This window comes from Humulus lupulus, chromosome 6, assembly GCF_963169125.1.
Source record: "Humulus lupulus chromosome 6, drHumLupu1.1, whole genome shotgun sequence".
NCBI classification, from domain to species: domain Eukaryota; kingdom Viridiplantae; phylum Streptophyta; class Magnoliopsida; order Rosales; family Cannabaceae; genus Humulus; species Humulus lupulus.
Window position 1 is genome coordinate 176,612,247 of NC_084798.1, and position 23,081 is coordinate 176,635,327.

A 23,081-nucleotide genomic window follows, 5' to 3' on the forward strand; every position below is an offset into this window, starting at 1 on the left:
TGCTAGAGACGGCATTTTCTAATATCTCTCTAATATTGTTTATGTTGTATGGCTTAATGATCTAGGCTTGTGTCCGTTGGGAATCTAGAAGCTGCAGTTAGTTTATTGCTTTCAACTAATCCTGAGAGCAAATACTTTTATGTGAACGCTCTACGTGCAGTTGCTCTTTCTTCTGCTGTTTCAAGTTCTCTTCTTGAACTTGCAGTAAAGGTGAGTTGTCTGCGGGAACTACTTGTGTTTGTATCTATATGAATTTGTATCCTTATGGCCTTCCAATTTAGGTTGTTGCAGCCAACATGGTCCAGACTGACAGGTCACTGTCTGGCACTCATCTTCTCTGTGCCGTTGGAAGGTATCAAGAAGCTTGTTCTCAGGTTAGCGTCTGTTATGTTAATAGATATATTGTTTCTTTTATATCTTTTGCGAACTAAATTATACTCTGTTTGTAGTACAAATAATAGCATTTTCAAGATTTTCCTCGTAGACTAGTAGTTGTATCTGCTGCTCTATAATCTTAAGCATGCATCCTGCAATGGTTGTTAGATGATATGAAGTATCTGTAATTAGGGACTGGCCTTTCTGATCTGAAATCCCTCCCCTGGTATTCGGCTACTTAATAAAGATCTGGGTGCTGACTTTAAAAATTAAATTGATAGATAAATAATGGCTTGAGTGCTTCTTTTCCCACACCTGAGAGCACTGATTTTGTGCGACTAGTTATAACATCATCTATTGTGCAGCTTCAAGATGCTGGTTGCTGGACTGATGCTGCGACTTTAGCTGCTACTCATCTAAAGGGGTCTGATTATGCAAGGTATTTAATTGTTTTGGTCAAATTCAAAACAATTTCCTTCCATTACTTCCATATATGCATTGCGTGTGCATGAAATCAAGTAATATTTATACCTAGTCCTTCATCATGAAATTTTGTTTCATCTTTACGCTCTATGTTCTTACAGGGTATTGCAAAGATGGGCTGACCATGTCCTTCACATTGAACACAACTTATGGAGGTATCACTATTTTACTATTTGTTTTCACGCTAGATTCTTCTTTCAACATGAATTCTGAGCTTATCAAGGTCCAATGCAGGGCTCTGATCTTGTATGTTGCAGCTGGAGCACTGCCAGAGGCATTGGCAGCTCTTCGTGAATCACAACAACCCGACACAGCTGCCATGTTTGTCCTTGCTTGCCGTGAAATACACTCTGAAATCATCTCCGGTTTAGACTTGGATGATGAAACTAGTCCTACCAAAGAGAAACTGCTTAAGTTGCCTGGTTTGGACCCAGAGAATGAAGATGTAATTGCAGTTTGTGAATATTATGGACAATATCAAAGAAAATTAGTGCATCTATGCATGGACTCACAGCCGTTCTCAGATTGAGCATTGAGGACATGGGGTTGGTCGCTGTTGTGTATGTCAAGCGTAATTATTGTGCTTTCACAGTGAAATTCAACAAACTCTTGCTCAAATCAAAACAACATTTGAAGGGGCTATTTCTACATTAAAAGGCTCTACAGTTTGGCTCATGGGTGGAGAGCAATTCAGATTAGGGGTGGTTGACAAGACTAAAGAGAGTGTTTTTGGACAACTAATATTGAAAAAGAAGATGCAATATATGATATAAGCATATTCTTAGTATTGTATCTGCTTGTTTGCAAAAAAACGGCTGCCTGGCAAAAGTCGTTCGTTGAAGGCTGCATCTTAAGCTGTGTTATATTAGCTAATACATCAAATTTTGTCACAAGTATATGCTGAGTGTAGGATAGAAGTGATTTGTTTATTCATAGTTTCACAGGTTGACTGATCACATTCACAATAATTTTTTTTTCCCATCTGCTTCTTGTGACATTCCATAAAACGTATTGACAATTGAAAATTACAATATCATCATTCTATTCCATTTCTCAATTGAATTGTTATAATCTCCTTCTTTTCCTTTCATTGGGTTGCACATTCTGCCCAAATGTACTAAAATATATTTGAGAGCAAACATGATACTCAATAATGTTTCTTTTGTTGCCAACTCTTAACTGTACTCCATCATAGTAAAGTAAGAACAATGCTAATCAACTAAAATTTCTTTCTTTCTTTGTATGAACATAACAAAGTAGAATAAACATGACACATTTTCCTCCCTGCTAATTGCATATTGCTGATTTGGTCTCGGCCACACCATCAATTAGACTCTTCATTATCAAAGTTAGGCGTTCTACCGTTTTTCTTTGAGACCATCTTCGAAGAAAAAGGCATCAATGGATTCACTTGTTTTCTTGAGCTTCTTCAATATGAGAAGACTGAAATTCCCTCTCAAACTTTGAAGTGCGTTTATCAGTGAGAGGGTCTAAGATGGCAAGGACAGGGAGTAGCACTTTGATACCACACCGATTAGATGATAAAGATTCCTTCACATGAAATCAATGGAAGAATCTCCGACGACATCGGGCGGATCCGAGCTCCTCGTACTCAGCCTTAGTGACACACATTCCTTCAAAATCAGGACTAGAAGCCAGAAGTGACCCTCCTCGCCAAACACCAAGAATGGGACTGGACAAATGTGAATACTTGTCATTGAAATGAAAACAAGATCTTTAATATTATCAACTGAACAAGAGAAAAGAAAAACTTTACTCTTCTTGAGCGGTTATCTTCACTTGATAATCATCAGGAACAAGCGGCCGTAGCTCCCTCTCCCTGCAACATTAATACAAAGTAGCATAATTTTTTTTGCTCCAGTAGTACTAACTCTGACATCGTATAACTAAGAAGAAATGAGAATAGAACATACAGTCTCTGAGCAAATCGAGGGAACAATGTACTTCCACCAGTTAAAAGAATGCTGCCCAAAGCACAAAAATATAAACTCACGGCCAATCTTTAAAACTACAAAACAAATATCTACACCTGTAACGTGAAACAATCTTCTAAACTAAAGAAAACACCTTTCATATAGTAAAGGTTGAAGATGAGGATGACAAGAACTGACAGCTCGAACTATGCACTCTGCCAACCCAGCTTGATTCATTCCTAGTAAACAAGCCCAAGTTAGGCATTTTTCATTCAGCAGAAACTGCATTGAATTTTAATAAATTTTTTACGTAAGTGGGAGTTAATAAACTGACCCAAATCAGCTGGATGGAATATCATTTCAGGGACAAGGAACCTTTCGTTAGTCAAGTCAAATTCCTGAACAACAAAATTAGAAGAAAACAAGAAAAAACTAGTAATACCAGTTCAACTTGGTTGAACATAAGAAAAAGAAGAAGAAGAAAAAAGGTACATTTTTATTCAAGTCGGTTTTCTTTCGGTCCTCGATTTTTTCTGTAACTTGAGGCTGATCCAAATCCATGTCCATCCCCAGCTTCTGAGCCTGGTCTACATCAATCAAAGACTTGTATCTCTGCGCTTCATCTGGGTCTTTAACAAAACCCTTGGTATGCACAATCCCATCCGGAAGCACATACGTACACCTAAAGAGGTTCTCTTTTCCAGGCTTCCTTCAAAACCCAATTCAAAATATCATTAAAAACAATCAAATTCATCAAAATTATTCCCAACTAATACCCAGATAAAAAATATTCACATACTTAGCAATCTGAAGGTCCCGAGAGACATCCGTGGAGACAAAGCAGAGCTTCTCTTTCACATCGTCCATCAGAAAAGTCTCATCCATAACATTAATAGATCGATACGAAACGAGCTCTTTGAGGTAATTGGTCAAGGCTTTCCCACCCAAATCGATGCGTTTGGCAGCGTAGTTAATGGTGAAGTTCTGGAACACCGGAGCAGCGTGAGTGAACGAGAAGCCACAGTCAACGACAAGGCTACATTGGGCCTTGGAGATGAGGCCCGTAGGCCGGCGACTGGCCTCGTAGAGATGGGTCAGAGAAGGGGAATCGGCGACGTAGAGGGCGGAGAAGTTGAAATCCTCGAAGACAAGCTCGTCGGTGGCGCGCTGGATAGAAGGGAGGGTGAAGAGGGGTTCGGTGAGGAGGAGTGAGGACTGGGCCGGGGTAACGTGGAGGATAGAGGAGAAGAGGTGGGCCCAGATGTCGCGTTGGAGGTCTGGGTTGATGAGGTAACCACGGTCGATGGGGCGGCGGACTGGGGCGGAGGTGAGGTCGATGGGAACGGCGGTAGTGGTGGTGGTGGTAATGGGAGATGGGTGAATCCACTTTTTGGAGGAGAGTGGGCGGTAGAGGCAGTTGGGAATGATGGTGGATGGGTCACGGTCGCCGCCGAGGCCCGCCTTAATTAGACCGCCGCCGTTGTCTAAAACGACGACGTTCGGCTGCATGTCGTGGTGGTGAATCGGTTGACTCGGTGAGTGAGTGAGAGCTTTCTGATTTCAGTTCCCGCTAAATCTCGGTACTTCTCGAATTCTTTCCTCTTCTAGGTTTATTAAAGGGGTTTTACACAAAATGAGAAATAATAAAATTGTCGTTTTCCATTATTGTTGTAGTTTTAGGAGTTTCAAATTTTTTTTTTTTATCAAGAAATGAAATTTTAATGATCAAACAAACTGAAACATCCTAAAGGCTGGAGCAAAACACTCCCCCTCAATTACAAACTAGAGAAAAAATGGATCATCAATTTCTCTCTAAAAGTCTTTTTAGCTCTAATACTAAGGCTAGAAACTCTAGTTTTAACTGATTCTTTTATCAGGTAATCTAAGTGATACACAGAATAACAGCTACTATCAAAACAACATTTATTTCTATTAAGCCAGAGATAGTAAACAGAAGCAGCCAAAGTAGCTAAAACTACTCGAGCCATGTAACCTTTCCTGGTATCATTCAGCCAGCTGCACCAATCTTTAAACTTCTCAGGCCAGATTAAATCTCCTAGCCAGATAGCAACAGCTTGAAGCACTATCTTGGACATTATACAGTCAAAAAAGAGGTGGGAGTGGCTTTCCAACTCAGACTCATAAACCGGACAAGACAGAGAAGTAATTGGTATGACAGTGATGCAGCAAGTCCCTAGTGAGTAATTTCTGGTTGGTTACCTGCCAAAGTATGAATCTATGTTTGGGCACTGAAAGTTTGCACCAAACAGCCTTCATACTGTTAATGGGAGTACCAGGAATTGATAGTAGATACAATTTATTCAGCTGGATTTTCCCCTGTATGACAGCTTCATTCAAGATCGAGTTAGACAGAGTTTTACTCATCTTAATCAACTTTTTCCAGTACCAACTGGAATCTTTATGCAGATCATAGTCCCAATTCTGGTCCCCTTTTAAATAGATACAGTTTACCCATTTAACCCATAGGAGGTCCTGCTTAGAAGAGATAGCCCAAATGTATCTTGCAAGGTTGATTTTATTCTAGAGAGGCCCCTCCTTAAAGCCTAAACCGCCATGACTTTTAGGCCTGCAAACTTGATCCCAGGAGGCTAGATGAAACTTACTTCTGGTGCCTTTACCTCCCCACAAAAAGTTCCTGCAGAGACAATCTATTTCCTTGATGACCCTTTGAGGCAAAAGAAAAATGCTCATCCAGTAATTCCTTGTCCCCAATAAGACAGACTGGATAAGTTGCACACGACCAGCATAAGACAAATTTCTACTAGCCCAACCATGTAATCTTTGCCTTATTTTCGTAAGAATGATATCGCAGTCCATAGTTTTCCATTTGGTAGGTCTCAACGACATGCCAAGATAAACTAAAGGGAAAGTCCCTTCTGTCATTTTAGATAGATTCAGCAGAGAAGCCTTCTCAGAGTCTGAGATGCCTCCAAAATATATTCGGGACTTGAAATTGTTGATGTACAAACCAGATGCAGCAGAGAAGGTTTCAAAAGCCTTTTGAATAATCTGAATAGAATTAGCATGAGCTTTGCAAACAAGGAGTAAATCATATGCAAAGCAAAGGTTAATAATATTCAAGGATTTGCATAAAGGGTGGAATCTGAATTTTTTATCCTTAGAAGCCTCATGAAGGGCTCGAGTAAGATATTCCATAACTAGAACAAAGAGTAAGGGAGATATAGGATCACCTTGACGAAGCCCTTTACCTCCCTTAAAACTTCCTTGGAGCCGAGCATTCATGAGTAAGCAATACGAGGAGCCTCTAAGACAGATCATAACCCACCTAATGAATCTGCCAGGAAATCTGAATGCATTCAGCAGATTCTCTAAAAAATCCCAGTCAATGGAATCATAGGCTTTGCTGATATCTATCTTCATGAAGCAATGAGGAGAACTTTGTTTGCGATTATAACCCTTAATTAGATGTTGAAGAATAAGGACATTATGGGCAAGAGATCTATTCTTAACAAAAGCCCCTTGATTTTGATTGACCAGCTTAGGAAGAATAGTAGTCAATCTGTTACAAAGCATTTTTGAGATGCATTTGTACAAAGTAGTACAACAAGCAATTGGTTTATACTCTGTGGCATTTGTAGGATGACTAACTTTAGGAATGAGAGTTAAAATAGTACTATTCAAATACTTCGGAATATATCCTGTGTCAAAGAACTCAAGCACTGCTTTAGACACCTCTTTCCCTATGTCAGTCCATAAACTTTTGAAGAAACCAACTCCAAACCCATCTGGACCAGGATTTTTAATAGCATTTATACTGAACATGGCTATTTTGACATCTTGATAAGAAAAAGGCTTAATCAGCTCTACTTGGTCTTCAAGGTTCAAAATCAGACCTAAGTTCATTACTGAAGAGTCTATATGACCTGAAGCTATACTAGAGCAACCCAAGAAAGATTGAAAGTGTTGAATAAAATGATTAATCACCTTTGGGTAATCGTCTTCTACTCTGCCATCTTCAGAAACAAAAGAGACAATTCTGTTACTGGCTTTCCTTTTCTTCATACTAGCATAAAACATGGATGAGTTTTCATCACCAAACCGGAGCCAATCTATCTTACTCTTCTGATAAAGAAAACTAGCATAAGCTTCCTCTTGTTTCTTAAATTCCAGAAAGGAGGATCTCTCAGCTGCACTCAAGCTCTGATTATTTGGATCAGAAAAAAGAGTAAATTTAGCTTGTTGATAAACTCTTTTGCTTTCCTCATACTTCTTGACAATATCTCCTATAACCCTCCAATTAAACCTCTTTAGCTCATACTTAAGCCGAGACAGTTTCCTAGAAATCTGCTCCAGACCTCGACCCTCAGCCTTTAAAGGCTTGTACCAGCTAGTCAATACTGTTGTCTTGAAATTAGGATGGCCAATCCACATATTGTAGAATCAAAATGGACGTATGCCCTCTTTCTGGACTGGAATATGCTTCAGTATTATAGCACAATGATCTGAAACTACCTCCCAATTCGTTATGGCACTGACATTAGGAAATGAATCAAGCCAATCCTCATTAAAAAACACTCTGTCTAACTTGGAAAATATACGGTTGCTCCCATCTTGATTGTTCGACCAAGTATAAAATGAACCCATAATCTTCATTTCTTCCACTGTACCAAGATCAAGCCATTGTCTTGCATCTTCTAACTCTTTTATTGATATGGCCTTACCTCCCATTCGATCTGCTGAATCAAAAACAACATTGAAATCACCTACAACTAACCAAGGCTTAACTGGGAAAGTTAAATTGGATAGTTCAGACCAAAAGAAATCTCCTGGCCTCCAGCTGGTTAGAGCCATAAACTACTTTTAGGCAAAAAGATTGACCTGTAGCCCAAATCTGAACCTTGCAGTGGAGAAATTGAACATGATCCTTTATTTCTTCTATTTTAACCCAGCAGGCCTTCCAAATTAAAAGAATTCTACCCTCCAAACTCAAACTACTATAGAAATCCCAACCCAGAAAACTAGAACTCATAACCTCCTTAAGTCTCTCTCCTTTAATTTTAGTTTCTAGAAGAGCCCCAATACCAATTTTATTCTACTTGCAGATATCTAAAATGGATAACTGCTTATTCCTCTTGTTTAACCCTCTAACATTCCAGCTCATTAAGTTGAAACTTTCCATTCAAGTTCAATAACGGGGACGGGTCAGTGAGAACCTGCTTTTGTTCTTGAAGAACACTGAATGAGTTCCTTGTTTTCTGGGAAGGAGCTGGATGTTTTGATTTCAGATTCCCTGATTTTTTCGGATAAGCCCACCCTTGATCCTTTGGGTACTCCTCAGGTTGAGACTCATCTTCCTCCTTTGATTGAGCGTGAGCTGAGGGTGTCTGGGCAGTCTTCGACATACTATCAATCTCTTTAGGATCAAAACAGTCAGCTACTGGTGCTTTCACAACCTCCTTCTTTCTCCAAACGACTCCATCCACAAACTTGCATGAAGTAGCTGTATGCCCCAGCTTTTTACATTGAGAACACTTCGTAGGTAGCCACTCATAGTTAATCGATTGATCCACTACTTGACCTCTCTCATTGATATAACTAATATATTGAGGTAGTGATTCTGATATCTCCATGTCCACTAAAACTCGAGCAAATTTTATCATCGATTTGTCTTTGGTGATCTTATCTATCATTATAGGTTTTCCTATTGTACTAACCAGTGCACTCAAACAATTGATTCCCCAATACTGTAAGCCAAGATCTGGAAGCCTGATCCAAACTGGTACCGATTTAATCGATTTCAAAGAATCAATATCAGTTGTCCATGGCCGTAAGATTACTGGCTTCTTGTCAAAAGGTACCACCCCTGATTCTAGGACCAAATCACGAGTTGCTTCATCTCTGAATTTGACCATAGTAAAACCGGAATTCATTCTTGCCACTTGTTCAACCCCAAGCTTCCCCCAAATGTGATTGATAAAACCTTCAAAAACGGGTAATGGAGGATTGACACCAATAACCACACATATCAATGCAGACTTCTAGAATGAAGCTTCTACTGCAATTTCCTCAATATCCAACTGAGTAATTTTTTGACCATCCTTTTGAAGAGGTTCCTTGAATTGCAATTTTGTACACCCATGTGAAGGCAGAGATTCCCTAAATCGAGACCAGGCTTCCTTAGCAGCTTCTTGGAATGATTGGGTCTCTACCTCCTCCGCCCATGATGAGGAACTTAATTCAGGAGCAGATTGATTTACCTGAGAGGGATCTATCACCTCCTTACCAGCTTTCTCAGGGATCTCTGAAGTCATATTCTCTACTGCAACAGACTCACTATCCATCCCGGACGGAGGCAAGACAGTTGAATCTTCATTGGATGAAGGGAGCTCCTGCCTAGCATCTTGCTGAACAAGCTTCTACACCAGTTTTCGTCTCCGCGCCATGGCAGAGAGAAAGATGAGCTTCACGCTTTTTGACTAGGATTCCACTCACTTTCTTCAAAGTAAAAAAAAGTAAGAAGCCCCCTTGAGTTTCAATTTTTATTCATTAAAAAAAAAGACGGTTATATTAATCATATTAGTCATTAGTGGACTGGGAGTATCCTGCAAGATCAAATTTGGTTAAAACATTATAAATATAAGAGATTTGAGCATTTGAGAAATTGGATACAAGATGTTTGTTGATAGTGGTAAAATTGGAGGGCAAAATCAGAAGCGTCTTCAATCAACTTTGCCTTGAAAGAAACTAGAACTTACTATTGCCTGTGAGGAATAGCTTGTGATTAATCAGAAGCAATGATGTCACTGGTAGATTTAATACTTGGTTGCCAAGCTTATTTCCATCTATAAAAGGAGAACTCACCTCACCACAAAGGAGACGGAGAGAAGAAAGGAAAGAGAACTAACAACAAGGCCACTAAAACCTTCACAAGCCAGAAAAGTTATTATCTTTGTTTTAATCTCTCTACAATAATACAAAGGCAAAAAATCTGTCACCGTGGAAGTAGGCAAATATACTTTGCTCAACCAAGTAAAAAATCGTAAGTAAAAAATCATGTGTTCTTTATATTTTATATTGCATAAATATACTATAGGGGTATTAATTTATATTCATAATATTAAATATTTAAATCGAACCTGAACATTTTGGCAACTCAAGAGTACATTCCTTACTAGTAAAATATATATGCATATAATATATATATATATATACATATACTGGAGGTACTATTTAGAATACAAAATCTACCACCTTCACGGAAGCTCAAGATCAAGTTACTAGGAATCTGTTAGAGAGCTCACAAGTTAGCATTAATGTTGCCTTAACAGCTGCCAGTACCAATTCTATGTAGAACAATGCGTTGTTGGCAATCCTTGAAAGGCTTAAAAAAAAACTCAAGATCCCATGTTGCGGTTACTAAGTTCACTTTTACCAACACAGCAAGAAGTTACCATGGAGCATATTGGTCTCCCAGATCAAGGGATAAACAACTCTCCACCAAGGCACATAGCTTCTGTCGAACAACGTGCCCAAGTTGTGCCTGACAATGCCAAAGGAATGAGAACATTTAAAACTATTGAGGAATTGATGAGGAGGTCGGATCTATCCCTGAATTTGTAACAAAAGAGTAGCTGATTGTATTTCTTAAAGGTTAAAGAAACCAATCATCATCAAAGGTTATTTCATTAGATTTTCACCCTGTTGAAATTTAATAAGATTGGTGGAGGCATTCAATTATAAAGATAATCTCTACTTTAAATTCAAAATTTTCATAGTTGACTATAGTTGGTAGCATTATCATTTCCTAATTTTGTGCTAATTGTTGTTGTAATATTCATGTATAGAGATAAGTTACTTGAATGACGAGTGAACAAATATTTTATTCTCCCAATTTTTTTCATGGTATCAGAGCAAACGTTCTTGGGAAAAGTTCTTACTCAAAATTTTATTTGACTTTTTCAAAATGTATACCGCATCTTCTCCATCCAAATAAAAAACTATTATTGATCCCTCAGACCCATACCATCTCCATCCGTCAGATCATCAATGAATCAACCTAGTCACCAAGCAATTAAATGGTAAAAATTATGCCAATTGGAGTAGATCCATGAGCATAGCACTAAGTGCGAAAAATAAAACAGGTTTTGTGGATGGTTCAATAAAAAATCATCACAAACTAATGAAAAATATGCTACGTGGAAAAGATGTAATGATATGGTGTTATCATGGATTCTTAATTCTATTGATGCTAACCTTGGTGATAGTGTGTAATATACAGTGTTTGCATCAGCATTTTGGTTGGATCTACAAGAAAGATTTTCTCAAAATAATGCTTCGAGAATCTTTCAAATTGAAAGAGATATTACTTCTTTGCATCAAGGAAGCATGTCTGTTGCATCTTACTACTCCAAATTGAAGTGATTATGGGACGAGCTTTCATCTTACAATGATCTTCCTATTTGTAGCTGTGTGTGCCAAAGAAATGTGAAGAATGAGAGCAAATGAGTAAGGTAATGCAATTCCTCATGGGCCTTAATGATACTTATTATGCTATTCATAGTCAAATCCTTCTCATGCAGCCACTTCCCACCATTGGAAAAATTTATTCTATAGTTTTTCAAGAAGAAAAGCAACGAGATTTAACTATGGCCAAAGAAGTTCTATTGGCAAACTTACAAAATAGAAATGACACAACCAACAAAGGCAAGGGAAAACTCCACTGTAGCAACTGCAATGGGAACAACCATACCATTGATAGATGCTTTCATTTGCATGGTTTTCCACCAGGTCATAAGCTTCATAAGAAGAATGATAGAACTTGTAACGCCTTGTTAGCCAAGACCGTTGCAATGTGTATTTAAAATGGTGCATAACTTGCTAAGCGAGTCATTTGGACTTAAATGTGTAATTAAATACTAAACCAAGGTTAGGTATAAAATTTTTTGGTGAACGAAGTAATTATTTTTCATTAAAAGTGTTTTAGTTTATACATGGGATCCCAAAAAGTGGTTACAGACTGATAAAAGACAAATAAAATACACACTAGCCGTCTTAGGTGTCAAAACAAAGTTTTTTCAGCCTACTCAAGTCCAAACCGTTGGGACCCCTTAGAGGTTCTAACCAGGGAGCTCGTAGATCCCAAAAAACGCATAGTTTCCCCTCCAAAAATAACTTCCCTGTCGTCCATTATAGAATCATGAATAATCATTGGTTCGGTTAGTCCTTAGTAAACTATACTTTTTTTTTTCTTTCTATATGAAATATAGTATACCCTAGTTCCTCCCAAGCTATCTCAGTTGTGGTGGTCGAGTAGGCTGCATATGTACACACTACCCTCGAAGCTCTCCAACTTATGGCTGGTCCAGCTTTCCTTTTCCCTTACCTTCACCACATAGCACCCATGAGCCAAGGCTCAGCAAGAAAACTTAAATCAACAGATTCAAATAAGCAATAGCATATGAACAATAAGCTTAGCAGTAAAAAAAAATATGCTTAAACAAACACATAATTCAATTTAGCAATCAATGAGTTAGACAAGTACAGTCGACACTTCTAAATATTTAGGTAGCGTTCAGGCTCGACTCTCTTAGGCCAAGCTCTCAGATCTTATTGCCGACCTTGACTCTCTTAAGCCGAGCTGTGTTCCGCACGCTTATTACCGCCCCGTCGCCCTTAGTCTGAGCTTTCAGATTAGATATAATCAAGCATATAGATTTCGTAACACACAATTCGATGCAACATATACAAGCATGCCTAATCAAATAATCACATTTATAACCATAGTCACATTCAATAATAAGGGTCCGAGCCCCAATTACAACCCGGGTGCAATTTTTTTACCTTGAGTTCCGAGCAGATAGCGTATAGCGACCTCGAGCATGATCCTTACTCCCAAGCCTAACGGTATAACCTAGTCACAACAAAATAATGGACAACCATCAAACACTTAGACTATTTAAGAGCTACAAGGTAAATTTCCAGCCTTCAGGATCTTGAATTCTACTAAACTGGGTTGTAGAACCCCTCCCGAGCCTTTAGGTTTGAGTTCCCGAGCTTAAAAACCCTAATTGACCACAGTTTCCATTTTGAGCCTCGACGCCCCCACAAGCGTCGCGACCCTCTACAAGTTAGAGAGCCTATGCTTGCTTTTTGCGTCCTGGACGCGTGCCGCGGTGCAACCCACCTAGCGCTGCGACGCTGAGGAAATTCAGAGAACCGCTGTAGTCCCTGAGTTCATGCAGGCCGTGGTGCTCCAAGAATAGTGCCGCGGCGTGACCCCGCAAGCCTAGAAATCACAGTCTCTCCCCAAACCCCTCCAAACTCAGTTTTTACCCCAGATTGACTAACCAAACTATTCCAGCAATTCAGATACACAATAAACAAACAACTTAAAACCTCTAAAACACACTCCATCACCAAGAAACAGAAATTCCTCAAGGACTCAAAACTTATGAACTCACCAAAACATCACAGAAAATACTAAGGACAGAACTGTTAGGAAAAATTATACAGGATCTTTATTTATTTTCATGTAGATCTAATATTAAACAAATTAATATGAGATAACCTAGAACATGTTTCTAAAATTGAATTCAAAGAGAAACAAAGATAAGAATACTTACAGTATACGCAGCGGAATGAAAGAGTCATTCCTTCAGTTTCTCTAACTCTTGTATCCTTTCTGTCGCATAGGATTATCAAGAAACTGAACCATTCTTTTAATTTCTTCACAGTCTTCCAATGTATCCTTGGAATCACCTAGACTAGTGTGGGCAATTCTCAACACATGAGATAGATACAGAGAGAAGAAGAGAAAATAACAAAGAGGCTTAGAAAAAGACTTGTGTTTAGAGAGAATCTAAAACCTATCAGAAAATCTGACTTGTGACTTGTGAACTTGTTAGAACTTGTATTTTTGACTTCTCTCTAAGCACTCATTTTATAAACTCAATTAGTGATGGACCCAAAACGGGTATGTTTTAAAAATTTATAACTCGCAAGCGTACGAATCTTTCATATAGAATAGTGATCGTGTAAGCAACGATGCCGAACCCAAAGGAGTTGTCTAAAATTAAAAAGAAAACTATTTTAAACCAAAATTAATAATTTCTAACCTAGCTCCAAATATTGATGAGATTTTTGTATAATGAAAATAAAATAAAAGATAATAATAAAGAAATTAAAGCAATAAAAATAAATAAGATAGGAATTGTAAACAAGTTGGTAAAAGAAGATTATTAAGGTATTAGAATCCACGAAATATAAGTTCAATAATATTTATAAGTACATTGATTCCCAAGTTTTAGTGATAGTTAAAATAAATCAAACTATCATTTTCCAAATAGATTTATAATTTTAAGCACAAATTACTTCTAAAAGATAAGATTTTTCTTCACTTTTCATAAAGTATAATTTCAAAGTATTTAATGTGAATCAACCTAATGAAACAACAAAAAATCAAATAACATTATTTATAAGGCAAAACATAATATTTTTGTTCTAAGCATTAGATGTGTACAATTTAATGACATGTCTACACAAAGAATATTATGTTTTTACACTAATGAAGAACAAATTGTAAATATGTTCTAAAAACTAAAATACAAGATATTTAAGATGAAAGAAAATATTTGAAGAATAAAATCCATAAACTTTATTGCACAAAAATGGGAAATCAACACACAACATAAATACTATCTAGTTATATATTGTTTCATCATCACCTTAATAATCTTAAAAAGATTAGAAACTCATAACTAGAATAGAAAATACAAACAAAACTTAGGAAAATTTGGAGGAAAATCCCCAAATTGTTCCTCTAAAAATACATAGAAAATTAACCAAAAAGAAGAAGAAGATGAAGAGAATAGAGAGATTTGAAAGTGTAGAAACTTTGTGGTATGACCTCCCTTTCTAAGCACACCCAAAATGGTCTTGAAAATTCCCTATTTATAGCCAAAATGAGAGTATTAAAATAATCAATTTAAATTAATTAAATTGATTAAATTAATAATAATATGGCAAATAGGGGTAAATTATAGGGTGTAATAATGATTTTAGGGTAAAATGTATAGAAAAGTTTGGGTAAAAAAATGGTATTTTTGGACATTGTGGGACAAGGGGACAATGTTGAAATAATTGGGCTAAAAAATAACACAAAAGGGGCTATTAGTGCTGGCAGGTGGCACAGGTGGGCTTATGGTGATGATGGGCCGTGTGGGAGGCTGAGGCGTTGAGGAAGGCCCAGGCGAGTGGGCTTGCTGGAGGAAGGGAAGCAGCAGGGGCTTCAGTTGGCTGGGGGAAAGGAGCTTCAGGTGGTTGGCATAGAGGCTTTGGCTGGAGTGGCTCGGTTGGAGGCAGAGCTGTGATGGGCCGAATGGGTATTGCTGGCCCGTTGGAGTGCCAGGCTGAGCTGGAAGGATGGGCCGAAAGCAGCAGGGAGGAGGCTCGAGTGAAGCTTGGGCCTGGTTGTTGGGAGATGCCACTTTCCTTTGTTATTTTTCACAAAAATGCCACTTTTTTTTCATCATTTTCCTTGCTTTTCAAGAGCCCAAAAACAACATTGTTTCCTACAAAATAATCATAAACTAAATTAAAATTAAATATTTTCACTAATAAAATATACTATATAACTTCCATGAAAATATTAATTTACATAACATTTAATTTCAATAAAATCATATTTTTAGCATTCAAACTAACAACACTAATTTTAAATAATTAAATTACAACATAAAACAATAAAATATCTATAAAAATCTAAAAAATTTAAAATAAACCTAATAAATTCAAAATTACTTAAAAACTTAATAAATCAATTAAAAACTCAAGAATTAAGTAACAATTAGCACATAAAAAGTGGTAAAATAACTCTATTTTGTAAAGTTATCAATTAGACCATTTAATTTAATTAAAAAATCAATAAAACAATAGCCAATTTGAAGCCCTAGGTCGAAATTATCACGGGCTTTAGGCCCGTGAAATTTCCCATTTGATTATATGCCCATTGGACTTAAAATCAATGCCCGTATTATTTTCTATTGATTTAATTAATTAAATAATTATTTAAATCCTTTATCAAATTAATTATTTATAATTTGAACCTTGATTTAAACTTATTTATTAATTTGGATACCAATTTATCTTAATTAATAAATCTGCCCTAATTTATATTTTCTTCTCTAAATTACATAACTCTGTGAAACTATCCAAAATTGACATTGTCAACTTTGATAATTCTAATTGATAATTAAATTAATCAATTGAGACTGTCTAGATGATTTTATCCAAGGTACAATGGGGACCGTGGGCCTATGAAATCAAGCTCCAATAAGTTATCATAAATCTAACAAATAAACTTACTAACTTATTAATTCCTCGTGACTCCACTATAGACTCGGAATTGCACTCTTGAATTCATAGAACGCTCTATAACAAATATAGATACGCTATTAATTATCCATTGTTACAACCATAATTGTCACTCAATCCTCTATAGACGGTCTACAATGAGATAGGACTAAAATACTGTTTTACCCCTCATTGTATTTTATCCTTAAAACACTTAGTTCCTTGTAAATGATATTTCAGTAAACTAATTTAATTACTGAAATGAGATCTCTATCATTTAACACCTTGAACCAAACTAAAAAGAAACCATTGTTTCACTTCTTCATCAGAAGCTATAGATGTTCATATCTATGATTAACACTTCCACTCAATTATACTACCGAGTTCCCAAGATGTAAGTATGGGCTAGTCCATAGGGTAAGATGGTAACGAACAAGTCAAATAACTCAAATAATACAATAAGTTAGAATACTAACCACTCAGAATTGAGATTGAATTGACCTATGGTCAACTATATGATATGACTAGAATAGATAGTAACAGTATGTTTACTTATCTTATCAATTGTCAATATCGGTCCAGTCCGATGTAACAAATATATCTGATCTTATCTACTTTGCTAATGTTCTGGAAAGAACATAACACTACAATGTGTAAGTAGATCATACCGTAGATTGGCAAGTCAGTGTAAATCTTGTGCACTAACTAATCTTAGGACTAACTTATTTTGAACATATAATCATATTTATATTCCACTGTGATTACGTCACTATAAATATGATTAGCTATATGCTCGGTGTTGACCGCGTTTTTGGCCAACGACGTGAGAACGTCAAAAACGATAAAGCCTTCAAGAGAAATAAAACGACACAGACGGTTTTTGAACAGAAAGTAAATAACACAGCAATTTTTATAGTGGTTTAGCCCCAATATGTTGGTAATAGCCTAATCTACTTAGAGTTGTGATTATAGATCGGTACTCAAGATCTGTTGGACTGAGCCAACTGAGTTTCTTCAGTACAGATTATAAGAATACAAGAATTCTTTATGATACCAGCACTTTCTCTCTCTAGAAAACTCAGACCCAAAATTTCCCAAAAGTCTAAAAAGAAGAAGAAAAACCCCTTTCTGATCCCACAAGCCATATATTTATAGGCTTAGGATCGTACATCTGATATCCCCTAGAATCGGGATATTTCATTATATTTATTATATTTAAATTACAAAAAACATTCAAAATGTAACAAAACCCCCAATTTGTGGGAAAAATGAGAGACTCCCGCGTGTGCCAAGACCGGTTCTTATTGAAGCCGTTTATGGGAATCTTGACTTAGTCCTCCTCTATCTGGTCGACCCATATCTCCTACTGACCATTCATACAAGTGCTGGTCGGACACATGCATGCTGGACAAATGCAAGTGCTGGTAGGACATGCATTTGTTGGTAGGACATGCACTTGCTGGTAGGACATGCATTTGCTGGTTGGATATGTGCATGGTGGTAGGACATGCACTCCTCTCGTCTAACATGGCACTCTCCTCTAGCATGCCATGTCTCTCCTCTAACATGGCACTCTCCTCTAGCATGCCATGTCTCTCGTCTAACATGACACTCTCCTCTAGCATGCCATTTCTCTCTTTGGACAACCATGCACTTGCTGGACATATGCATAAGGACCATACCTTTTGGACTCTCCTCGGACCACACCCTTGGGGTCTCCTCAGACCAAATTCTTGGGCTCTCCTCGGACCACACCCTTGGGGTCTCCTCGGACCAAATTCTTGGGGTCTTCTCGGACCACACCCTTGGGGTCTCCTCAGACCAAATTCTTGGGGTCTCTTCGGACCAAGGTCCGACCACACCTCTTGGCTCTCCTCGGACCAAGGTCCGATCACACCTTGGGCTTTCTTCGGACCAAAATCCGACCGGGCACACCCTAGCCCAAGTACTCTCCTCGGGTGCACTTGTGCACTTGCTTGGACATGACACCTCTCAAGCAGTCAAAACTCTTCATCAGTCTACCGGGTCACTTTATCACAACTCTGAGGAGTCAATGTATTTATTGACTATTAATGTGTCTTTTACTGCCACTTGCCACCTCTATTGCCACGTCATCGTTCTCCAATTTTTGGAGATAACACTCGGGATTTAATAGAAGTTTATATTAAACAAATAATCATGAAAATAAAACATGTGAGCAAAGTGATTGACCAAGTCAAAAAATGATTTCTATTCTTTTATTGACAATAAAATGAGATTACAAAGAATTTGGGTTTTAATTAGGGCATAAAACCCTAACAAGAACTCCATACCTCAAATCCTTCAGCAAACTCGAATTCCTCCTAGCTGCCTAAATCCCATAACCACAAGCCCTCAATTTTCCTAAGCAAGCCTTCTCCAAAAATGCCAAAACTCTCCAAGTACTTCAAGAGAGAGGGAGAACGAGAGAGAGAAAGGGAGGGAAGTAATGTGTCATCTAATTTCCTTACTCTGAGGGTTTGGTTTGACTAGGCTAACCTTTAGGCATGAAAAGACTAAAATGCCCCTAACCTTTACTTAGTTCTCTAATGCCCCCAAGAGCAATAACGTCACTTGCCACATTTTCTCTCTAAACCTCAAATTCCACTTAAGATTCCCAATTAACCCCGACATACCCAAATAATCACCAAATAAATTCCCAATCCCCGGTAAACCCTAGTAATGTACTAAGTTACTAAAATACCCCTAGGCTCATCCCAAGTCGGGTATTAAACTTTGTTGTGACTTTTTCGCTAAATTGCTCACTAGGATCGCCTCGGGCCACATCTCAAATGTATCCAATACTGTGGTCTCACCCACAAAGCATATATAATACAAATATACCCTCATCATGTCAAAAATTTACAAAAATGCCCTTTTTGACAGAATCGTGCCTATAAGTGATCTGTAATTTCCTGTACGCAAGTATACGTAGTCTTGTCAAGTAGTAAATTCCGGAAGAACGGATATCGTCCCACAGAGACTATCTCCCAAGTACCACTAATTGATTTTCAAATTCTATTTGGTTAATTAAAATTTTAGTGAACAATTAAAAATAAAAGAAATACTATAAACTACGAACCAAAATTAAAGAACTGGAAACAAAACAATGAATCATTACTTGAAAATCAATAATAAAATCCTAGGAATTAATTTCATCAATTGTTCATTCTATTAGTTTTAATAATCAATTCTAAATCTCTTCTTTCTATTCTAATAGCAGGTTAATATAATCGATTCCTATTCTTTTTCAAGATATAAGATCTCAATCTATATGCAGGTTTTCTACATTTCTGTGATAAACTTGAACATATAAAAGGCATTAAACATGGAAACCTAATTACTACACAAGTCATACAGGTACTTTCGTCCAATATGCACCCTATATCTATACAATGATAGCATATTCAATTCTCATCTTTCAAATTTTGAATCAAAACCATTAAATCAAGCAAATAATGATCAAGTATTTACTAGCATTAAACACACATCATATAGATTAGAATAGAAAAGAAGTATCAATAGAAAATCATAATAAAATTAAATAGAATCTCAGTGACTACATTAATTCCTAGATAAAAGAAATTAGTTCATAAATACCATGATGAAAATAAACTGCAAATAATTGTTCATAAAATTAACCTAAAGAATTCAAATGAAAAATAGAGAATAAATACAACAGCCTCTTTTAATATAGGGTTTTTAAAACTGAGACTGCTCTCCAAAATCGCAAAATAATGTTCCTTAAATAGTCTTCCAAGATTCCCAAGTGAATAGACCATTTTGCCCTTCAAAAAGTGGTTTAAAATCTGCAAACGCATTGATAGCGCTAGCTTTTGGGCGCTGTAGCGCTATTAACAGTGCCAAAATGCCTCAAAATTTGGTGCACTAGCGCTGTAGCGCTACTCTTCAGTTCTTGATAGCATTGTAGCGCTCGTTTTGTAGCGCTGGGGCGCTGCTTCCAGAATAGAATGAAAACTCATTTCGAACAGCCTACAACGTTAGCTCATCATATTTTGATCATAACTCCTTCGATATAACTCCGAATTGAATGATTCAAAAAGCTATGGAAATCCAAGAGAAATATCTATAACTTCCATTTATAGAAGTGTTTCTAGAAAGTGAATAAATCATGGTCAAAATGCGGCTTTAAGTCTTAGACTTGTGTTATAGAGCATAAACGACGTGTGTTGAGCATCTTCAATGTAGTATTTTCCACACATAATGTCTTGAAACTCCACAATCAACACGAAATCCATCTTATTTATCATATTTAACATGTTTCTTCTCATTTCACTCCATATTATGTACTTGACCATTAAAACCTGAAACAAGAAGAAAACAAGCATAAATCTGCGCTAAACAATCCTAAATAACTAAAAACATAACATAAAACAATCTCTAAAACAAACCTAAAATGAACCTAACAAATTTCCCCAAACTTAACCTTTACTCGCCCTAGAGTAAATAATCTAACTAGACTCAAACCTAACAAACCAAGTTGACATAGCTAACTAATTCAAACACTCAAGACTGTTATGCATATATAATTCTCAGGAAAAACAATCATGCTATTTAAAACATTAATCTAGATTTTCAGTCTCAATTATTCACCCTTTCACCACAATCTATCAACACCAAAGCTCATTTACTCATAAATCACAAATAAAATAATTGAACCACTTTATGCACATCAAATTCTCACCAACTAACCACAAACTCAAATAGTCCATATGCCTGCATTACTTACTATTCTCCATTAATATAAACAAATGCACAAATAAGAATCAATAGGACTTTATAAGGGTTGTAATAAAAGGCTTAGGTATAGGTAGATAAAGAGACAATTTTAAGCTTAATCATACCACAAGCATTCCACTAAACAAGCTTTCCCAACAATTTCACACCACTCATCCCTTGTTACCCCTTTTTCTGTGCAATGATTGAGAATATATATATATTTTTCAATAAACTCCCCCAAACTTTGATTTTTCAATAAATAATTGTTTGGGAGCGTAATCATTTTTCACTTTCTTTTCCTTTTCTTTCTTTAATTTTTTTCTTTCTCAAGTAATTTTCCGAATAACACATAATACAAACATCCCATTACACATTCACTCCCCTCATATAATAATTTTCATGCTCATGGTATGGGTCAAAAAGAGTAAATGGTATTTCATTTTACAGTTAGGCTCAAAAGAATGTGTTAACAAGAAAACAATTGTAAGGCTCAAAAGGGTTGACTAAGGATAAAATTTAATAGGGTTAGCTTGAAAGGCACAACCAATCCAAAAAAAACTGCCTATATCATTTTCCTAAATGTGCATTGTTTCAAATTTCATCTTAAATAGTAAGCAAGCAGGTTCTATAATTTTTTTCAAACTTTTCAATCCATAATCCAAATTTGACATGCATAAAATAACTTAATTATAACATTTGAAATTTATGAGCAATAGATCTCTAATGTCAACAAATCACAGTGAAAAAAAAAGTAATCTAACCAAGCACACAGATTATTTTTAGAAGCACATCAATTTTTCCTTTGGATTATACTACAAAACAGTCAATCATATTTAAATGGAAATTATTATCAACTTATTTATACTCTAAAACATGACTCAAAACGAAAAACTAATTAAAATAAAAAAAAACAAACAAACCGAAAAAAATGCATCAAAGAACACCAGAAATAAATCTCTCCCCCAAAATTAAAACTGAACATTGTCCCCAATATTAAGTACATAAAGAATGAGAACAGAGACTTACTTGACTAGCCAGTATGGCAGTGGTGGCGGCTGAGACGAAGGTCCCTCGAAAGGTTGAGACTGCCATTGCTGTGGCGCTATAACCACCTAAACTTCAATTTTTTTCACGTTTTTCATGGGTTATGAGTTACAACACAATTGTTCCAGAATAAAACTAAAAACAACTAAAACAAAATCTCTAAAAACATTGTTCCAATAAAAAAAATAAAAACGAAAAAAAATATATCATAAAATTAAAAATTAAAAATAAACATAGGAATGCCTCCTAAGAGTGCTGTCTTTAACGTTTTTTAGCCGGACTCTTGTTTTCATTCATATTCAATCTTGGATCAAGTCCTCCCCTCATGTCCTTGAGAGCCATAGTGTCATGAGTTGGCCCTCGTTTCTTGTGATTAGAAATTGGTGGTACCTTCCCCCACTCATATATTATTCGAATTCTTTCACTAAAGTACTTTTTTAATCGGTTTTGCCCCTTCCTCATTCTGGTTTTCACTATGGAGCTTGTCTTAGAGCCTTCCAACTTGTTCTCTGCTTGGTTCACCACTTCAACTCTACAACACGTTAGAATTTATATTGCTGCAAAAACTTTAAATATAAAATCCTCTTTTTGCACTCGCAACTTTAATTCACCTTTTTGTACATCAATTAACACCCTACCAGTCGCTAAGAATGGCCTTCCAAGTATTATTGGAATATTTTCATCTTCCTCCATATCTAAAATAATAAAGTCCGCATGAAAGATGAATTTACCCACTTTTACCAATACATCCTCAATAACTCTATGAGGGTGATTAACTGATCTATCTGCCATCTGCAAAGACACTGTAGTTGGCCGAACTTCGCCCAAATTCAACTTCTGAAAGATTGATAGAGGCATTCAATTCACACTAGCCCCTAAATCACATAAAGCCTGCGTTTCTACTAAACCCCCTATAGAACATGGGATATTGGAACTACCAGGATCTTTAAGCGTTGGAGGTAGTTTCTTCTGTAGTATTGCGCTGCACTCTTCAGTTAATGCAACCATCTCATAATCCTCTAGCTTCTTTTTCTTTGACAAAATTTCCTTCATGAACTTCACATAGCTGGGCATCTGCGAACGTTATATTAATATGTAGCTTCTTGAACACCTCTAAAAACTTTGCAAACTGCTTATCCAAATTATGCTTGCGAA

The 23,081-nt window shown here is 36.7% G+C and overlaps 2 protein-coding genes across 3 annotated transcripts in view; one reads left to right on the forward strand and one right to left on the reverse strand.

Moving 5' to 3' along the window:
- LOC133782749 (uncharacterized) overlaps positions 1–1,915 on the forward strand; it is a 33,889-nt gene extending 31,974 nt beyond the window's left edge. The window contains exons 16-20 of the mRNA XM_062222117.1: positions 66–210; positions 282–374; positions 741–814; positions 960–1,013; positions 1,093–1,915. Of these exons, the coding sequence (XP_062078101.1) occupies positions 66–210; positions 282–374; positions 741–814; positions 960–1,013; positions 1,093–1,387 (661 nt within the window). The 3' untranslated portion in view covers positions 1,388–1,915. The remainder of the gene's footprint in view (positions 1–65; positions 211–281; positions 375–740; positions 815–959; positions 1,014–1,092) is intronic.
- An 84-nt stretch (positions 1,916–1,999) lies between these two features.
- Positions 2,000–4,393, reverse strand: LOC133782750 (actin-related protein 6). 2 transcript variants are annotated; one of them, XM_062222118.1, is made up of 7 exons: positions 3,592–4,392; positions 3,285–3,501; positions 3,127–3,190; positions 2,947–3,031; positions 2,793–2,843; positions 2,636–2,698; positions 2,000–2,551 (listed from the first exon to the last, which is right to left on the reverse strand). In XM_062222118.1, exons 1-7 carry the CDS (start codon positions 4,299–4,301, stop codon positions 2,422–2,424), a joined length of 1,320 nt encoding a protein of 439 aa, XP_062078102.1. In that variant the 5' UTR covers positions 4,302–4,392; the 3' UTR covers positions 2,000–2,421. The 2 variants fall into 2 exon arrangements, with proteins under 2 accessions (XP_062078102.1, XP_062078103.1); XM_062222119.1 differs by lacking the exon at positions 3,127–3,190 and having other exon boundaries at positions 2,947–3,074; positions 3,592–4,393.
- Positions 4,394–23,081: the final 18,688 nt, after the last annotated feature.

Bases quoted from the DNA above. Each gene is read 5' to 3' on its own strand.
- LOC133782750 (XM_062222118.1), bottom strand. From the start codon at position 4,301: ATGCAGCCGAACGTCGTCGTTTTAGACAACGGCGGCGGTCTAATTAAG. The intron at 2,844-2,946 runs GTGTTTTCTTTA...TGCTTTGGGCAG, and splicing joins CAACCTTTACTATATGAAAG to CATTCTTTTAACTGGTGGAA. The intron at 2,552-2,635 runs GTAAAGTTTTTC...ACATTTGTCCAG, and splicing joins AAGATAACCGCTCAAGAAGA to TCCCATTCTTGGTGTTTGGC.